Source organism: Dendrobates tinctorius, unplaced genomic scaffold, assembly GCF_039654945.1.
Source record: "Dendrobates tinctorius isolate UK_male_01 unplaced genomic scaffold, ASM3965494v1 ptg000211l, whole genome shotgun sequence".
In the NCBI taxonomy this organism is placed as follows: Eukaryota; Metazoa; Chordata; class Amphibia; order Anura; family Dendrobatidae; genus Dendrobates; species Dendrobates tinctorius.
Window position 1 is genome coordinate 17,992,482 of NW_027361878.1, and position 19,670 is coordinate 18,012,151.

The window sequence follows — 19,670 nt, forward strand, 5'->3', positions numbered from 1 at the left end:
ACAGTACTAAGATGTGCCAAAATTATTAAGCACATGCGCCTCCCAATGAATTTGGCAGCTTGTACCCAGCATGACTGGTGTAGCCGGAGGGTGCTTTACACCAAGCTAGATGAACGGTCCCACTTTGTACAAAAAAAATTGTGCCATTCTGACCTACTGTCCAAAGAAGCGGCTCTCCTGGAAGAAGTAAAGGGCAATGCAATACATATAGTACCAAAATGTCCTGGAAAAAGCTAATGAGCATGTGCAGTGTAGTAATACAGATATACCAGTGAGATGCCCATGCTGATTTGCAGATCCAACCAGCCAGTTGCTGGTTTCAATGACCCAAGAAAGATCATTGTTTATTGAAAATGTAGTAACCTGAGGAGCCACGGTGTCCTGAACACCGCTTCCAATCATAACCCAATGAACACATTCATTTTTCTAGAATATAAAGAAACCTTGCAGTTCCTATCTTTTTGCTTTTGCTTTATTGAACCTGTTTCTGAAATGCACAGCAGATTGTATTTAACGGTGTCAGTCTTCAGCAGTGAGTCTTCCCGACATCCAATTATCTCAATATTTGTTTTGATGGTTTCATTGCAGAGCAAATAATGCCACAGCGGCAATCACTGCCATTCCAAGCCCTCCAGTTGCATACATTTTCGCATTGTCAACCTATTGGGTACAATAAAACAAATATTGCAGATTTCTACCAGTAAAGTCCCAGCAAACACAGGTCTAAACAATGGAACTTTGCTTTGTCTTATATGCTGTTGATAACAATAATAATTTTATGGCAGCATAAATGATCTGATCACCCAACAAACGAGAATTTTGCTTACAAATGCTCATTCACCAATTATTAGTTCATCTGTATGGGACATATATAATGCTTTGCATTTGTGAATGATCACTAGTAGGACTCCTGTGTATACAGACTCCATGATTTCAATGAATAAAATACAAGTTAGGCCGGGGTCACACTTGCGTGTGCAATACGAGAAACTCGCACGAGTCTCTCGCATCAATACCCGGCACTGCAGCCGGCACTCGGGAGCAGAGTGTGCGGCTGCATAGAAAGACATGCAGCCGCACACTCCAGTCCCGAGTGCCGGCAGCCGTGCCAGGTACTGAGGCGAGAGACTCGCAAGTGTGACCCCGGCCTTTTACTGAATCTTTTCCAACAATCTGATATATCATTCTGCTCAGCTTCTCCTTCTCTATACGAGCAGTCCACAGATTGGACTGTATGTATCACATGACAGGTTCCCTTTAAACATACAGTAAATAGGCCTAAAAGTAAATGTCACAATTTGCTCCAAAGTTTGAAAAATGTTCTGAAAAAATCAACGCACAATCACAATAATTAATTTGTCCCTATATTCTATGAACCTCTGAAAAAATAAAAAGAACCCATAAATTACCTGGTCAGAATAGCCAATACCATATCGCAGTACCGTCACAAAATGTTCACAGTTGGCACTGGTGACTCTATAGTACATTTTCTTCCCAACTTCTCTTCGAGCTGCATTGACAATTCTTCCTGGTGGGTAAGGGTCTCTTTTTCGGTCATACTTGTTGTTGACTCTATAGGTGCAGCCATCAGCAACCAACTCTATTGAGTCTTCTCTCACCACAATGGTACGTCCAAAGGCCGAGGATAAACTGGAAAAATCATCTTGATCTGGAAATTATAAAGTATTTGAGTCAACTGTTTTTCACCTGCCGGGTCCCAGTTGCTCCAGTGTCGCCCTTATAGTGGTTCTCATTGACCTTTGCATTCTTGGTTGCAGCTGTACATTTCAGTGACTCACTGGTCTCAGCAGTACATGGGTAAACAATCCACAGGTCATCTTGTGCAGACTGCAACCGTCAGTACATTGACTGATAGCAATAATATGGGGTACAGTGATTGATGGCACTAATAAGGGAATTGAGGCTGACCCATTTAGGAGCACTGTCGCAGAGTTGCTGAAAAGGTTGCATACTAGAGGCGATAATGTCTAAAGGGCCTGTCACGCTAAGCGATATCGCTAGCAATATCGCTATAATGTCACTGGTTTTGTGACGTAGCAGCGATATTGCTAGCGATATCGCTATTTGTGATACTTACCTCCGACCGGCTCCCCCGCTGGTTATCGCTGATCGCGCGACAACGGCCTGGGCCGTTTCTCGTCGTCAGCTTCCTGCTGTGGCGACGGGCAACGCGTGGATGTGGGCGGGAGGACGTCTTCATTGCCTCGTATGACAGATAAGTAGCGACCGCCGACCGCTGCTATGTCGCTGGTGAGATCTGCCTGTTTGGCAGCTCACTAGCGACCACTTAACGATGCAACTGTGAACTGTGACTAGCATTGCTATGGAGGCACTACTGCTATCACTGCTACTCAGATATTCTATATTATGCATTTTACAGGGTCTTTGGGTTGGTTATGTAATGCAGGTTGTCTGAATGCCACAGCGGAGACAACAGGCGGGATCAACAATCTACTTCTACTATATACACTTAACAGGGTTAAATGCGGGAAAGATTATTTTCACAGATAAATCGCACAAGAACAAGCAATTATATGCATAGAGAAATATTGGTTAGTACATTACGGGAGATATGTCCTCAAGATCAGCTCAGGGTCTACAATCCAACCTTGGTCTAACTGGGAAGGAAGCAATCACTGTATTTAGCAAGAACAGTGTCTAGGACACCCTTGCAGCTTTCCGGGACCTGACAAAGTCTAATAACTAGAGTTGAGCGACTTTTGGTTTTTTAGGGTCGTGTTTCGTTTCGTGAAACCCGACTTTTCCAAAAGTCGGGTCGAGCAAGATCGTCCGATTATAGGGAAAAGTCGGGGTCGTCCCGAAACACGAAACCCAATGTAAGTCAATGGGGAATAAAAGTCGGCAGTGAGAGGAGCACAGGAAACACACCAACAGTGCCCATTTGAATGCCAAAAGCATCAATTCTTCTTACTTAAGCTTGTCAACCTTAATTAACTTCATAATACAAGTTACGCACTGAAAAATGGGGGTTATTTGGCTACAGACTGTGGGGGGGGGAGGGCTGGCTCCAGGTTTTCATGTGCCCTGGGCGAAAGAGCGCCCCTTTAACACATACCACAACTCATCATGCTCCGATACGGCAGAGAAATAGCGGTATAGTACAATGAAAAATACCTCAGTTTTTACATCTCATGACGAGGCCCATCTATTTCTCCATACAGAATCATTGGTCCCATATAATGTTTGAAACAGTATATGATGAGCTCCACATAATGCTACAGTATATGTTGGTCCCCATGGATGAAGCTCCACTGTCTTATGGGCCCAAATAATGCTCCAAACATAATGGGCCCCATTTCTAATGCTCTAGTGTATAATGGGCCCTGTAAATGCTGCTCCAGTGTCTGATGTCCACCTTTGGAATGTTCCAGTGTATGGTGGGCCCCATCTATCATTCTCCAGAGTATAGTGCTCCCCAAAAATTGCTGTCCCAACATTGAAAACAATCAAATAAGTCTCCTCGCTAGGGAATCCCTGTACTTGTCTGGACTCCTCGTCGTCCCCATCTTCCATCTCACTGCACAGTATTTCAACTTTGCAAGTGCTGTGATCCTGGGCAAGCAGGGGGGGCCCACTCGTTGGCGACGGCACTGGCACAGGGCCCCTGATAGTACGGTGGTGTGTCTGATGGCGGGTGGGCCGAACCTGCACTTTCATCTGCAGCTTCCTCTTTGTCACCGTGTAAGATGGAACTGTATATGGGAAGGGTAACCTGAGTTTCATCAGGGTCAGATTCAGGTCGTGTAGCATGCGAGGGGAATGTAGTGGTCTGGGTCAATGTACCAGCAGATTCATCGAGCAGTGGCTGGGCATCAGTGCACTTGTGTCGCCCCCAGGAATACGGTCGCCACAGTGGCATTACCTTATTCCTAGGGAGTGTGATGTCATGCTTGGGAGCAACGAAGGATCTCTCTAGCAGGTTAACTGATTGGGCGGCGTTATTCCCACGAGTCATGACCCTCCAAACAGCGTTCATGAAGGCAAAGTGTTTGTTTTACGTGGGCAGTATGGTTGCAAAGCTGAACCTTAAAGGAATGTCCAGAAGGGCACCACCAGGAGTGGAGCCTACGGTTAAATTCTACTCCACCTGGGAAACCTCAACCATGCCAGCTACAGAACAGATGCACACATTGCAAGCTTAATTCCGTTAACGAACGAGACTCCATCATGCCCCGCGGTCCGAGTCAGGCTTACTAGAGGGACACGTGAGGCTCTGGCACATGAGATTGGCCAATAACTGGTGTGTCATGCCCTTACATGTCCGTGGCTGCATGTGCGCTACACTGAAAAGGCCAGCGTTTGTCGCTTACAGGTGCAGATAACCCGCTGAACAACGTTAGTGATGGGGATGACTGATTACAATTATTACTCGCGAACAATGATTTCCCAGTAAGTGCAGGTCAACCGCAGTTCCGGAATTAGGCCTAACCGTCATTCCTGAAAAAATGAAAAACTTACGTGTGCAAACCACAGGTGCTGTAGCTTGCTTAACAGCTCGCCAGCCATTCTCACGCCCAGTATGGATTACACGTGATTGCACAAAGGTTAGAAAGGGTACCGTATCCCCAGATAACATGTATGGATAGCGTACACATTCAAAATATATGTCTCAGGAGGCAGGCTCAGGCGGTGTTAGGCCCAGTATGGATTGCACGTGATTGCACAAAGGTTAGAAAGGGTACCGTATCCCCAGATAACATGTATGGATAGCGTACACATTCAAAATATATGTCTCAGGAGGCAGGCTCAGACGGTGTTAGGCCCAGTATGGATTGCACGTGATTGCACAAAGGTTAGAAAGGGTACCGTATCCCCAGATAACATGTATGGATAGCGTACACATTCAAAATATATGTCTCAGGAGGCAGGCTCAGACGGTGTTAGGCCCAGTATGGATTGCACGTGATTGCACAAAGGTTAGAAAGGGTACCGTATCCCCAGATAACATGTATGGATAGCGTACACATTCAAAATATATGTCTCAGGAGGCAGGCTCAGACGGTGTTAGGCCCAGTATGGATTGCACGTGATTGCACAAAGGTTAGAAAGGGTACCGTATCCCCAGATAACATGTATGGATAGCGTACACATTCAAAATATATGTCTCAGGAGGCAGGCTCAGACGGTGTTAGGCCCAGTATGGATTGCACGTGATTGCACAAAGGTTAGAAAGGGTACCGTATCCCCGGATAACATGTATGGATTGCGTACACATTCAAAATATATGTCTCAGGAGGCAGGCTCAGACGGTGTTAGGCCCAGTATGGATTGCACGTGATTGCACAAAGGTTAGAAAGGGTACCGTATCCCCAGATAACATGTATGGATAGCGTACACATTCAAAATATATGTCTCAGGAGGCAGGCTCAGACGGTGTTAGGCCCAGTATGGATTGCACAAAGGTTAGAAAGGGTACCGTATCCCCAGATAACATGTATGGATAGCGTACACATTCAAAATATATGTCTCAGGAGGCAGGCTCAGACGGTGTTAGGCCCAGTATGGATTGCACGTGATTGCACAAAGGTTAGAAAGGGTACCGTTTCCCCGGATAACATGTATGGATAGCGTACACATTCAAAATATATGTCTATACATCAGGAGGCAGGCTCAGACGGTGTCAGGCACAGTATGGATTTGACGGCCCAGATTACACAGTGGAGGAGCAGGGAGAGGTAAAGATTGCAAATGCTGGGGCCCTGCCCAAGCAAGGGGGGCCCACTCGTGGGCGTCGGTACTGGCACTGGGCCCCTCATAGTACAGCGGTGTGTCTGACGGCGGGTGTGCACCACCACCGTCAGAGACACTTGATTGCACTATGAGGGACCCTGTGCCAGTGCCCGCGCCCAAGAGTCGGCCTACCCACCTGTCCAGGGCAACGGCACTCGCACGGTGTCGTGCGCTAGGTGGTGACCCCGGCCATGGGGGGGGAGGCAGCACAGTTAGGGAGTTTTAGAAAGTGGCATATGTTGATGTTGGACATTCAGCTGATGCAAAAGGCGAAATAGGTGAAGTACCAGGAAGAGGTGGACCAAAGCAAGCCATTTTTCTGTCACCCTATGTGTCATCAGGGGAAGGTGGGACAAAATCCTTGGAAACCCATGCGTGGTTCATTTTAATGAAGGTTAGATCATCCACATTTTGGGTTGACAGACGGGTCCTTTTTTCTGTCAGGATTGATCCAGCTGCACTGAAGACTCTTTCGCACACTTGCAGCTGGGCAAGCGAGCTCCTGTAAGGCATATTGGGCCAATTCAGGCCAGGTGTCCAGTTTAGCGGCCCAATAGTCAAAGGGGAATGACCTGTGTGGGAGAACATCGATATGGGAGGAAAAGTAGTTTGTAACCATAGTTGACAACTGCTGTCTCCTGTCACTTTCCATCGATGCAGTATTACCAGTTGTGTGAGCGGTATTTGAAAAATCAGTCCACAACATTGTCATGAAACCCCTGTCTCCAACGCCACTTCTGCTGTGTGCACCACGAACACCTCTGCCAAGCTGCCCCCGGCCCGTACGGCTCGTGTGAGAACCATCACCGCTGCTGTGTGCTGGGAATGCCTCAAGCAACCAATTTACCAGAGTTGCTTGTTTATTAGCCAATATTAGGTCAAGGTTCTCCTGTGGCATGATGTTTTGTAATTTGCCTTTATAGCGTGGATCCAGGATGCTGGCCAACCAGTAGTCGTCATCGTTCATCATTTTGGCAATGCGGGGGTCCCTTTTTAGGATCTGCAAGGCATAATCTGACATGTGGGCCAATGTTCCCGGTGTCAATGATGCACTGCGAGTGCTGGGTGGAGGAGCACTTTCTGGCAAATCCACATCCCTCCAGTCACGCACAAACCCTGTACCAGACCTTGCCACGCCAACATTTTCACTTGCCCCACGAGATGCATCCTCCTCCCCAAAGTAATCATCCCCATCATCATCCTCCTCCTCCTCTTCTTCCTCCACCTCGTCCAGGAGAGGTCCCTGAGCAGACAATGGCTGAATGTCATCAAGGATTCCCTCCTCCTCTTCCTCCTCATCAACATTGGCTGCAGACGCCTGCTCCTTAAGGTGCGTCAAAGTTTGCATGAGCAGACGCATAAGTGGGATGCTCATGCTTAGGATGGCGTCGTCTGCGCTTACCAGCCGTGTGCATTCCTCAAAACACTGAAGGACTTTACAAAGGTCTTTCAGCTTCGACCACTGCACACCTGTCAACTCCATGTCTGCTCTCAAAGTGCCTGGCCGTGTATCCTCCCACAAATGCATTATGGCCTGCCTCTGCTCGCACAGCCGCTCCACCATGTGCAGGGTGGAGTTCCACCTTGTTGCAATGTCGATAATGAGGCGGTGGTTGGGAAGGTGGAGCAATCGCTGCAGCTTCTGCATACGAACGGAGTGTACAGGCGACCGGCGGATGTGCGCGCACAGTCTTCGCACCTTCTGGAGCAGGGCTGTTAACTCTGGATAATTTTTGAGGAAGCACTGCACCACCAGGTTCAAGGTGTGAGCCAAGCAAGGTATGTGGCTGAGTTTTGAAAGGGCTATGGCTGGCACAAAATTACGGCCGTTATCACTAACTACCTTGCCTGCCTCAAGATGTACACTGCCCAGCCATGACTCAGTTTGTCGCTGAAAGTACTCAGCCAGCACCTCGGCGGTGTGTCTGTCGCCCAAACACATCATCTGCAACACAGCCTGCTGACGCTTTCCACTAGCTGCTCGATAGGGGGACACATTGTGTGCAACAGTGGCAGCTGCAGATGGAGTGCTCGTACGACTGCGCTCTGTGGACGAGCTTTCGCTTCTGGAGGAGGAGGAGGAGGAGGGTCGAACGCCTACAGCCAACTGTTTCCTATACCGTGGGCTAGGCAGCACTGTCCCACCACCGCTGTCCCCTGTGGACCCTGCATCCACCACATTAAACCAGTGCGCAGTGATGGACACGTAACGGCCCTGGCCATGCCGACTGGACCATGCATCAGTTGTGAGGTGCACCTTTCCGCTCACTGACTGCTTGAGTGCATGGACAATGCGGTCTTTCACATGATGGTGGAGGGCTGGGATGGCTTTGCGAGAGAAGAAGTGGCGACTGGGTAGGTCATAGCGTGGTACTGCATAGGCCATGAGTTCGCGGAAAGCTGTGCTTTCCACCAACCGAAAGGGCATCATCTCAAACGAGATTAGTTTGGCAATGTGGGCGTTCAAACCCAGTGTACGCGGATGAGAGACTGAGTACTTTCTTGACCTACTCATAGTGTCTGGGAGGGTGAGCTGGACTTGAGAGCTGCATATGGTGGAAGTAGCGGTGGACAGGGCGGACTGAGAGAGGGTTGATGATGGTGATGGAGTTGGTGTTCTTTCTGATGGCCTAGAATCAGTCTTTCGTTGATATAACAGTGGGATTCCCTGACTGCTGTGGTCTTGCAACGACACCTCAACATTTGCTGCTGTGCTAACCGGTGGGCTTACAGTGGGGGAAACAATGTAGCGTTGCTGACTACCTTCGTTGTGATCAGTTGCACATGTGGCACTTGAGGTTTGGTGTTGTGTCCACGCTTGCAAGTGCATGCTGGTTAAATGTCTAAGCATGCAACTGGTATTCAAATTTTTCAGAGTTTTCCCTCGGCTAAAGGTCTTTGCGCACTTCTTACAGATAACCTTGGCCTGATCATGAGGATTTTGGTCAAAAAAGTGCCACACTGCACTCTTCCTACTTTGGCAGACATTTTGCGGCCTAGCACGCTGTGATCTTTTGACCCTCTGGACAAGCTGTCAGCAACTCTTTTGATGTTTGGAACCTGTCTTTGGAGTGCTCCGGGCCTGCCAGATAACAGCTGTTGCGATGTCGATGTCTGCTGTGGATGCTCCTCATCTGAGCTATTGGAAGCAGCACCCTCTTCCCCCAATGGATGCCAATCTGGGTCAACAACTGGGTCATCCATCACCTCCTCTTCTATGTCATGTGCACCTTCCTCTGTGTCACCGTGTATGGTGGTATAGTGTGCGGGAAGGGGCACCTGAGTCTCATCAGGGTCAGAATCTGGCTCTGTACACTGCGAGGACAATGTAGTGCTCTGAGTGAATGTACCAGCAGAATCATCCATCAGCGGCTGTGCATCAGTGCACTCCATGTCAGATTCATCTTGGCCTGGGTAATTCACCATTTCACTTGATAATCCAGGCATGGTATGTGAAAACAGCTCCATGGAGTAATCAGTAGTATGGCCTGCGTCATCCTTCAATCTTGGTTGGGGTGAAGGACACAAGGAAAGGTGTGGTTCATGAACATGAGCCTCCAATGACGACTCAGTGCTTTTACTTTTTACAACTGAAGAAGAGGAGGCGATAGAGCTGGAGGCTGAGTCAGCAATGTAAGACAAAACTTTTTCCTGATGCACTGGCTTTAAAAGCGGTTTGCCAACTCCTAGAAAACTAAGCGTTCGAGGCCTTATGTAGCCAGACGATGACGCAGGGTCAGCACCTCCTGCATTCGGTCCTATTTTGCTCTTGCCACTACCATCAGATCCACCACCAACACCATCATTACCAGCTGCCAACCCCCGCCCAATTCCACGGCCTCTTCCACCAGCCTTCCTCATTTTTGGTAGAAATGTAGGCAAAATCCAACAAACTATATAGTAATGTAAAACAAGGTACAAGGTGTCTATAGGACAGGGGAGATTTTGAATTTCTGCAGACACTTGTGGACACTGGACACTTTTGGATTGTGTGAGGCCCACTGATATCTGAGCGCTATGTGACAGGCTCGATGGCACAGCTGTGACCAAAGTGACTAGAGGATAAGGGAGATTTTGAATCTCTGCACACACTTTTGGACACTGGACACTTTTGGATTGTGTGAGGCCCAATGAATATCTGAGCGCTATGTGACAGGCTCGATGGCACAGCTGTGACAAAAGTGACTAGAGGATAAGGGAGATTTTGAATCTCTGCACACACTTTTGGACACTGGATGGACACTTTTGGATTGTGTGAGGCCCACTGATATCTGAGCGCTATGTGACAGGCTCGATGGCACAGCTGTGACCAAAGTGACTAGAGGATAAGGGAGATTTTGAATCTCTGCACACACTTTTGGACACTGGACACTTTTGGATTGTGTGAGGCCCACTGATATCTGAGCGCTATGTGACAGGCTCGATGGCACAGCTGTGATCAAAGTGACTAGAGGATAAGGTAGATTTTGAATCTCTGCACACACTTTTGGACACTGGACACTTTTGGATTGTGTGAGGCCCACTGATATCTGAGCGCTATGTGACAGGCTCGATGGCACAGCTGTGACCAAAGTGACTAGAGGATAAGGGAGATTTTGAATCTCTGCACACACTTTTGGACACTGGATGGACACTTTTGGATTGTGTGAGGCCCACTGATATCTGAGCGCTATGTGACAGGCTCGATGGCACAGCTGTGACCAAAGTGACTAGAGGATAAGGGAGATTTTGAATCGCTGCACACACTTTTGGACACTGGACACTTTTGGATTGTGTGAGGCCCACTGATATCTGAGCGCTATGTGACAGGCTCGATGGCACAGCTGTGACCAAAGTGACTAGAGGATAAGGGAGATTTTGAATCTCTGCGCACACTTTTGGACACTGGACACTTTTGGATTGTGTGAGGCCCACTGATATCTGAGCTCTATGTGACAGGCTCGATGGCACAGCTGTGACCAAAAAGTGACTAGAGGATAAGGGAGATTTTGAATCTCTGCACACACTTTTGGACACTGGACACTTTTGGATTGTGTGAGGCACACTGATATCTGAGCGCTATGTGACAGGCTCGATGGCACAGCTGTGACCAAAGTGACTAGAGGATAAGGGAGATTTTGAATCTCTGCACACACTTTTGGACACTGGACACTTTTGGATTGTGTGAGGCCCACTGATATCTGAGCGCTATGTGACAGGCTCGATGGCACAGCTGTGACCAAAGTGACTAGAGGATAAGGGAGATTTTGAATCTCTGCACACACTTTTGGACACTGGATGGACACTTTTGGATTGTGTGAGGCCCACTGATATCTGAGCGCTATGTGACAGGCTCGATGGCACAGCTGTGACCAAAGTGACTAGAGGATAAGGGAGATTTTGAATCTCTGCACACACTTTTGGACACTGGATGGACACTTTTGGATTGTGTGAGGCCCACTGATATCTGAGCGCTATGTGACAGGCTCGATGGCACAGCTGTGACCAAAGTGACTAGAGGATAAGGGAGATTTTGAATCTCTGCACACACTTTTGGACACTGGACACTTTTGGATTGTGTGAGGCCCACTGATATCTGAGCGCTATGTGACAGGCTCGATGGCACAGCTGTGACCAAAGTGACTAGAGGATAAGGGAGATTTTGAATCTCTGCACACACTTTTGGACACTGGACACTTTTTGATTGTGTGAGGCCCAATGAATATCTGAGCGCTATGTGACAGGCTCGATGGCACAGCTGTGACAAAAGTGACTAGAGGATAAGGGAGATTGGATTGCTTTTAAAAAAGCAGTTTGCGGAGCAGTGGGTAAACAGCAATGCAGGAATGTCAGGAAGCCTTAGAAGGCAGCCCAACAACCAACACCACTGATACACCACTATATAGCCTCCCCTTGCACTGCACACACAGTGACTGGTGTGTTGTGCAGGCCAAATTGCTAGCAGCAGAAGCATTTTTTTTTTCTTCTCAGCAGGACAAAAAAAAAAAATTGGGATTGCTTTTAAAAAAGCAGTTTGCGGAGCAGTGGGTAAACAGCAATGCAGGAATGTCAGGAAGCCTTAGAAGGCAGCCCAACAACCAACACCACTGATACACCACTATATAGCCTCCCCTTGCACTGCACACACAGTGACTGGTGTGTTGTGCAGGCCAAATCGCTAGCAGCAGAAGCAGTTTTTTTGTCTTCTTCCCTGCCTAACGCTCTCCCTACAGAATCAGCAGCAACCTCTCCCTATACTAAGATCGGCAGAAGTAAGATGGCGGTCGGCGTGCACGCCCTTTTATACCCCCTGTGACGTCCACCAAAGCAAGCCAATCACTTGCATGCCCTTCTGAAAGATGGTGGTGACCCGTGCCTATGTCATCACGTTGCCCACAGTGTCCGTGGATCCTGATTGGCTGAAAAAGAGCGCAAAACAAACTTTTGAAACGCGACTTTGGCGCGTAAGTCGCCGACCTCGTGGCCGACCTCATCCTAGGGTCGGGTTTCGTTTCATGAAACCCGACTTTGCCAAAAGTCGGCGACTTTTGAATTTTTTCGACCCGTTTCGCTCAACTCTACTCATAACTTGTGTGCTGTGAACATCCTGGTTTCAGATAACCTAAGACTTGTAGGGTCCATGCCTCAGGAGGTGCGATTTTGATGGCACAATGGAAATCTGCACAATATTAGTCAAATGGTTTTAATTTTATAGCTGATCTGTGTATATGAAAGTGCAATGAAACCTCTGCAAAAACTACCTCTATGAGAAGACCATCCTTTTGCCAAAACTGGATTTTTAGTCACATACTTTCACTTCCATCGTATATCATGCATACTGGCCTTCTTTTTGAGGAGAGTCACAGTGTAGAAGACAACTTTTCTAGGCAAGTTTCGGTGATTGAGTCAAAGAGATTTTACTGTACATTAGCCCGTGTACTAATAAGTATGCCCTAATAACAGTCTGCAATGTCAATCAGCAGCTTCTAAGCCCAGCAGGATATTGTCAGATATTAGATGATGTATTTTCTACTTTTATTCCACCAATCAGCTTTGCTATGGTACGTTAAACAATTGTCATTTTTTTTTTTTCCATCATTTGTGCAGTCATGGTCTCAAATGTGAAAAGAAGCCACCAGAAGAATGGACCACTCACTTCTTTTAACCGCTTCGTAGCTGTCAGAAGCCTGAAGAGATTAAAAGAAGTTAAAAAAGATTATACGTATGCACAGCAAGTTGTTTTTAGATTGATGTGAATATGTTCATTCTTTACGGGGGGTTTTTAGCACTTTTTCAGACGGTTTTCAGGCAGACTTGCTCGAAAAAGATATTGTGTGCACGTACCCCAATATTGAATTTTTTTTTTTAGTTGATGTATAATAAATGATGCTGGATTATAATAGTTATAATATTAGAATGTACTATTGATCAAAGGTGTCTGAGGAATGGAGTTGGTATAATTTAATTTGCATGGCATCATTCTTCTTACCTGTTAAATGGACCACCTTTCCCTCTCCGACGCATATTCCCCAATGTTGGTAAAATGGGCGTATAAATTCTATCAAGTCGCCTGGTTTTGGTGAAGGACCCTTTAAAAAACAACGATGTACTGAATATTATTAAGGTATTAAAGCATCTCTATCAATACAAACGATTTCTCAATCCCTCCTTGGGTAAATAACTTGGTGTTTTGAGGAGCTGGAAAGCTAAGATCTGCCAGAAGCCAGTAAGATCAAGCCACGGTTAAGTAGTGACTTGCTTCTTGTTTCCTGACAGACATTGGTAGGATCTCATCATTCAATTAACAAATGACCCAGATTACCAATTTATTATTATATAGGTGCATAGGTACATTTGTGAATGAAGGTGATGTAATATTTAAACAATATATTTAGAAAGGAGCTGTGTTAATTTCCACCATAATTGATCTTTCAATCCAATATGGGATACACCCCCGAGTACTGCAGGAATTAGGTACAGTCATAGATAGACCATTATTTTTAACCTTTAAAGATTCCATGATAACAGGATCTGTACCACAGGACTGGCGTATAGGAAATGTGGTGCCAATATTGAAAAAGGGGACAAAAACTGAACTTGGAAATTATAGGCCAGTTAGTTTAACCTCAACTGTGGGTAAAATCCTGGAGGGTTTTCTAAGAGATACTATACTGGAGTATCTGAAGAAGAATAACCTCATGGGTTTACGAGGGACCGTTCCTGTCAGACTAATCTGATAAGCTTTTATGAAGAGGTAAGTTCCGGACTGGACCAAGGGAATGCAGTGGACGTGGTGTACATGGACTTCTCAAAAGCTTTTGATACGGTGCCACATAAAAGGTTGATACATAAAATGAGAACAATGGGGATAGGGGAAAATTTGTGTAAGTGGGTTAAGAGCTGGCTCAGGGATAGGAAGCAAAGGGTGGTTATTAATGGTGCACACTCGAACTGGGTCACAGTTAGCAGTGGGGTACCACAGGGGTCAGTATTGGGCCCGCTGCTTTTTAACATATTTATTAATGACCTTGTAGGGGGCATAGAGAATAGAATTTCAATATTTGCAGATGACACTAAACTCTGCAGGGTAATCAATACAGAGGAGGACAATTTTATATTACAGGAGGATTTATGTAAACTAGAAGCTTGGGCTGATAAATGGCAAATGAGCTTTAATGGGGAAAAATGTAAGGTCATGCATTTGGGTAGAACGAACAAGATGTATAATTACGAGCTTAATTGTAAAATGCTGGGCAAAACTGTCACTGAAAAAGACCTGGGTGTATGGGTGGACGACAAACTCACATTTAGTGGCCAGTGTCAGGCAGCTGCTGCAAAGGCAAATAAAATAATGGGATGCATTAAAAGAGGCATAGATGCTCATAAGGAGAACATAACTTTACCTGTATATAAGTCACTAGTGCGACCACACTTAGAATACTGTGTACAGTTCTGGTCTCTGGTGTATAAGAAATATCTACAATAATGGAAGACGGGGTGCTCACTGCTTTTAATCTGGTGCTCAGAGGAAAAAATAGAATATATATGAAAAAGAACCTCGGCACACAGTATAATGTCAATCTATTATTTTATTCATCCAAGGAAGGGCACAATTAAATGTGGTGAGACCAATGTTATACAGACATATTATCGACGTTTCGGCTATTTAAAGCCTTTCTCAAGATTTTATCTGTATGAAAATATGGTCCATACATATGTTGCAATTTGGATTTCTCATGCATTCAATTCATGTAAGACATATATGAAAACCACCAAAGGAGTTACCGTCCAGGGGGCGCATACGCCGTTGCCAGTGAAAATCGCGGTCTAAGATTTTCACTGGCAACGGCGTGTGCGCCCCCTGGACGGTAACTCCTTTGGTGGTTTTCATATATGTCTTACATGAATTGAATGCATGAGAAATCCAAATTGCAACATATGTATGGACCATGTTTTCATACAGATAAAATCTTGAGAAAGGCTTTAAATAGCCGAAACGTCGATAATATGTCTGCATAACATTGGTCTCACCACATTTAATTGTGCCCTTCCTTGGATGAATAAAATAATAGATTGACATTATACTGTGTGCCGAGGTTCTTTTTCATATATATGGTGTATAAGAAAGACATAGCTGAACTGGAGCCGGTGCAGAGAAGAGCGACCAAGGTTATTAGGGAACTGGGGGGTCTGCAATACCAAGATAGGTTATTTCACTTGGGGTTATTTTGTTTGGAAACGTGAAGGCTTAGGGGTGATCTTATTACAATGTATAAATATATGCGGGGACAGTACAAAGACCTTTCTAATGATCTTTTTACTCTTAGACCTGTGACGGGGACAAGGGGGCATCCTCTACGTCTGGAGGAAAGAAGGTTTAAGCATAATCACAGACGTGGATTCTTTACTGTAAGAGCAGTGAGACTATGGAACTCTCTGCCATATGATGGTGTAATGAGTGATTCCCTACTAAAATTTAAGAAGGGGCTGGATGCCTTTCTTGAAAAATATAATATTACAGGGTATATACACTAGTTTCCTTACTATTGCGTTGATCCAGGGAGCTAGTCTGATTGCCGTATGTGGAGTCGGGAAGGAATTTTTTTCCCCAATGTGAAGCTTACTGTTTGCCACATGGGGTTTTTTGCCTTCCTCTGGATCTACATGTTAGGGCATGTTAGGATAGGATATGGGTTGAACTAGATGGACTTAAAGTCTTCCGTCAACCTTAATTACTATGTTACTATGTTAATATACAACTGGTAAGAGATATATATATATAGAACAATTGATTAACTGTACAATGCTGAATAGGAGCCACCAAAGTGATCTCACTAACTCAATAGGTACCTCAGCGAGAAGGGTCTCCGTTTCAGTGGAAGTTCACAGTTAGAACCAAAATTTGGAATGTGGAAGTTCTAACTTTTCTGGGGTTTTTTTGGAGCCCTCAGGAGATCTAGTTAGGGAGTGACATCACTCACATCAGAGTGGTAGTTTCTTAGCATCCTGTGTCTGGAGAAGCGTTATCGGCCAGAACGCCACAGTCATTTTTACTCCTATTTCGGATGAAGGATCAAGCCTAATTTTCTTTTTATTCTGGTGGTGGTGGTGGTCACAGAACTTCAGAGCAATGGACATAAAACTTCTACATTCTGAATTTCGGTTTCTAACGACGACATTTTTTTAGGTATCCTATTTCAGCGCACATAGGCTTAGGGTGTGGGGCAGTTTGCAGCTTTTTTCATATAGTGGAAGCAATAATGCATTCATGAAATGTGATATAATATTTGCAGGTAGTTGAATGATCAGCCTATGTTGGATGGGGTTAAGGACAGAGCTCTATGCAGCTGATCAGGTTCTTCCACAAAAAACTCCCCCACCCAACCATGCCTTTACAGACCTTGCTTTGTGCCCTGAAAATGATCTTCTCTGATCTGTTCCAATAACGTTGGAAGATATAATTATCTGAAATGTCCTTTATCCTAAAGCATTAAGATTTCCCTTCTCTGGAACTAATCCTAATTTGTAGAGATGAGCAAATAAATTTGAGTGGAATTGAATTTTATTTGAAATTTACAAAAATCTGCATTCACCAAAATGCAGACATTTTTGTAGTTTGCCTCCATGCGGACTCTGTCACCATTTTTCTGAACCGTTAAAAGGTCATCAATATACAGTATATAAAAAATTATACTCCCCTCTCTGGCCTCTGAACGTCACCCTTCTGGTTGTCACTATATCTTCAGATCGCCTTCACTCGAGCTGGAATTCCCAGGTCTCTCACACTTGACTGGGAATTCCAGCTTCAATTAGAGCTCGGGTTCTGTGCAAGCATGCGTAGGTCACAACATCACAGCATGCACCGAACTCTCCCAGGGCCTATCAAAGTGAAAACTTTTACTCTATGTGCTCACATTGTCTTTTTTAGAGCAAAGAAACAGAAGACCAGGCTATAAGGTTCTCGCTTCCACTTGCATCGAGGATCCAGAGTGATGGATGGATGGAATTTTTTAATTTTAAAAACCTTTAATTTTTAAATGACAAATTTAAAACATTTAATAAAACATAAACACAGCACCTTTCAGCTGTCTAGCCTTCATCAGGTGTTACACTTGATGAAGGCTAGATAGCCAAAACACGTTGTGTTTATGGCTTATTAAGTTTTTTAAAATTTGTTATATGTCATCTAACTACCCTTTACCAGGTTTTTAAAATTAAAATTTCCATCCATCCATACCTCTGGATCTTCAATGCATCTGAGTGGAAGCGAGCACCTTAGAGCCTTCTGTTTCTTTGCTCCATCCCTCATTGGAACCATTCCCAGGAATTGTCCATGGCAACAACGCTGGCAGCAACCCCAAAAGGGATCCAAATTGGAGGCACGTTCGTTTCAAAGTTGTGCCTGCTTGCACAACTCCGTGAGGTGAGGTTAATCGCTCACAACCCACTTTGATGTTACATTTAATATTATGAAATTCTTTTATTCTCAATTTATTAAAAAACTTCTGGAAAACTCTTAGAACCAAAGGCACCTTAGATGCTAAACACACTCTGTCATAATCCAGCCTACAATCTAGAATGGATTATGATAGAGTGTGTTTAGCATCTAAGGTGCCTTTGGTTCAAAGAGTTTTCCAGAAGTTTTTTAATAAATTGAGAATAAAAGAACTTTTTAAAATTAGTTTTTTTGTTTATGAGCCGACACATAACTAATTTGCATTTATTATAAGTTTTTCTATTTACAATTAATATTATGCTTAGATAGCGCTCCTGTTTTTCCTCTCTGTCATCCCAGGAATTTTTAGGCTAAGTTCACAAGAGGTGTTTTTGCTGCATTTTTTTAATGCTAATTTTCGGCTGCTTTTTACAGTACCAGCAAAGCCTATGATATTTCAGGTATCAGGTTTTGCTGCGTTTTTTTGTGCCAAAAACCTGATTCTATGGAACAGGACTTTTTTTTTCAACACTAAACTTTACCAGCATGCACAAGAGACAAATCTAGCATGCCAAACCCGTAAAAAAAATGCATCAAAAAGCAAGGAAAATGTGTCTTTTTCTGCAGCTTCTTTCCTGCAAAGAGATCAGGTTTTGCTGCAGAAAAAAAAGTTGAAAACCACCTAGTGTGAACTTACCCTTAATGTCGTTTTAAGACTCATTCTGCTCTTAAAACCACCTGAAAAAGTGCTAACTAAACACTAAAAAGATTAAACATAAGCATTTCTATGTAAAAAGGACTCGCTGTTCATATGTTCAAACTTTTGAGTCTTTAAACCACATCAGGTTTCCACAAGTGACCTAGCCATTCTTCTGGTGATTTCTACTATAATGACACTCTATGCTTTATAACAGAAGTCAAGCTGAGAATCTTTTTGAGTGTTTTTCCAGCCTTTTTTCCTTTCTTCATTGTTGAATGGAGCTAAAACTAAAACAAAAAAAGTCTGGAACAACGCCAGTAAAAAGATACCACAAAACCAATGGAAAAATACTAAAAAAAAAAAACTTGCGATAGGACAAAAATGACAAAATAACCAACAGGAAAGGAGCAAAAAAGTGCAAAAAAAAGGGGGAAAACAATCAACATTATCTAAAGCATCTTTCTTTTGAAAAACTTGGTAGATTCGCCCACGTGAAAAAGAGACATCATGAGCCCATAATTCTTCAAAACCATAATTCTAAGCAGATTTTGGTACTGATTTCACCCTTTGCATTACAACATTCAATTCTACAGGATTTTTTTTTTCTTCATTTTTCCAGCTACATGTTGATGGAGTTTTTAAAAACCTGAACCGCGTATTTAAAATGTACTAAAAAGTATGTAAAAGGTGGCAAGCGTTGTAATGAACCTTCAACTCAGAAATTCTTCAGTAGATGTTGACTGTGATATGGTCCTATAGAAAAGCTAAACTTACCTCTAATGGCATGGCTCTTGTTTTCTATGTATTTCCATCACTTGAAAATTTGCCTGTAAAATATGTGAATAATTAAAATATTTTGTTTCCCAGTGGCATTAAGCTTATTTACTTCTCTCAAATTGACTGCTAGTACTACGTATATCAAAGCTAATCTAACTTATCATATATACTCCCACATATGAGACAAAATATCTGCACAGAGAACATAAGAATGAAGTCTCGGACAAAAGGTGCATTCAGACAGGCTTATAAATCGGCCTAAGATCGGAACTCAATGCTCGGGCCGGCCGGCGGCTCTCCCAACCCAAGCGTGACGGCTTCATGTATTTCTATCAAGCAGTCACGCCCAGTTCAAGAGGCACACTGGCCAGTCAAAGCATTGCGGTCTAATCTCGGTCCGATTTTTACAGCCATCTAAATCCATCCAAATCCTTACAGCTGATGTTTGTTTGAGGAATCATTCAGGCGTCTGTTACTTTTCCTTGAACTTGAAAGAAAGATAAAAAA

The 19,670-nt window shown here is 44.4% G+C and overlaps 1 protein-coding gene across 1 annotated transcript in view; it reads right to left on the reverse strand.

Annotated features, from left to right (window-relative positions):
- Window positions 1-462: 462 nt before the first annotated feature.
- The window catches only part of LOC141058167 (phospholipase A and acyltransferase 3-like), a 59,429-nt gene continuing 40,221 nt past the window's right edge, over window positions 463-19,670 (reverse strand). The window contains exons 2-5 of the mRNA XM_073554310.1: window positions 19,161-19,213; window positions 13,241-13,340; window positions 1,410-1,669; window positions 463-660 (exon numbers count right to left, since the gene is read on the reverse strand). Of these exons, the coding sequence (XP_073410411.1) occupies window positions 580-660; window positions 1,410-1,669; window positions 13,241-13,340; window positions 19,161-19,172 (453 nt within the window). The 5' untranslated portion in view covers window positions 19,173-19,213 and the 3' untranslated portion in view covers window positions 463-579. The remainder of the gene's footprint in view (window positions 661-1,409; window positions 1,670-13,240; window positions 13,341-19,160; window positions 19,214-19,670) is intronic.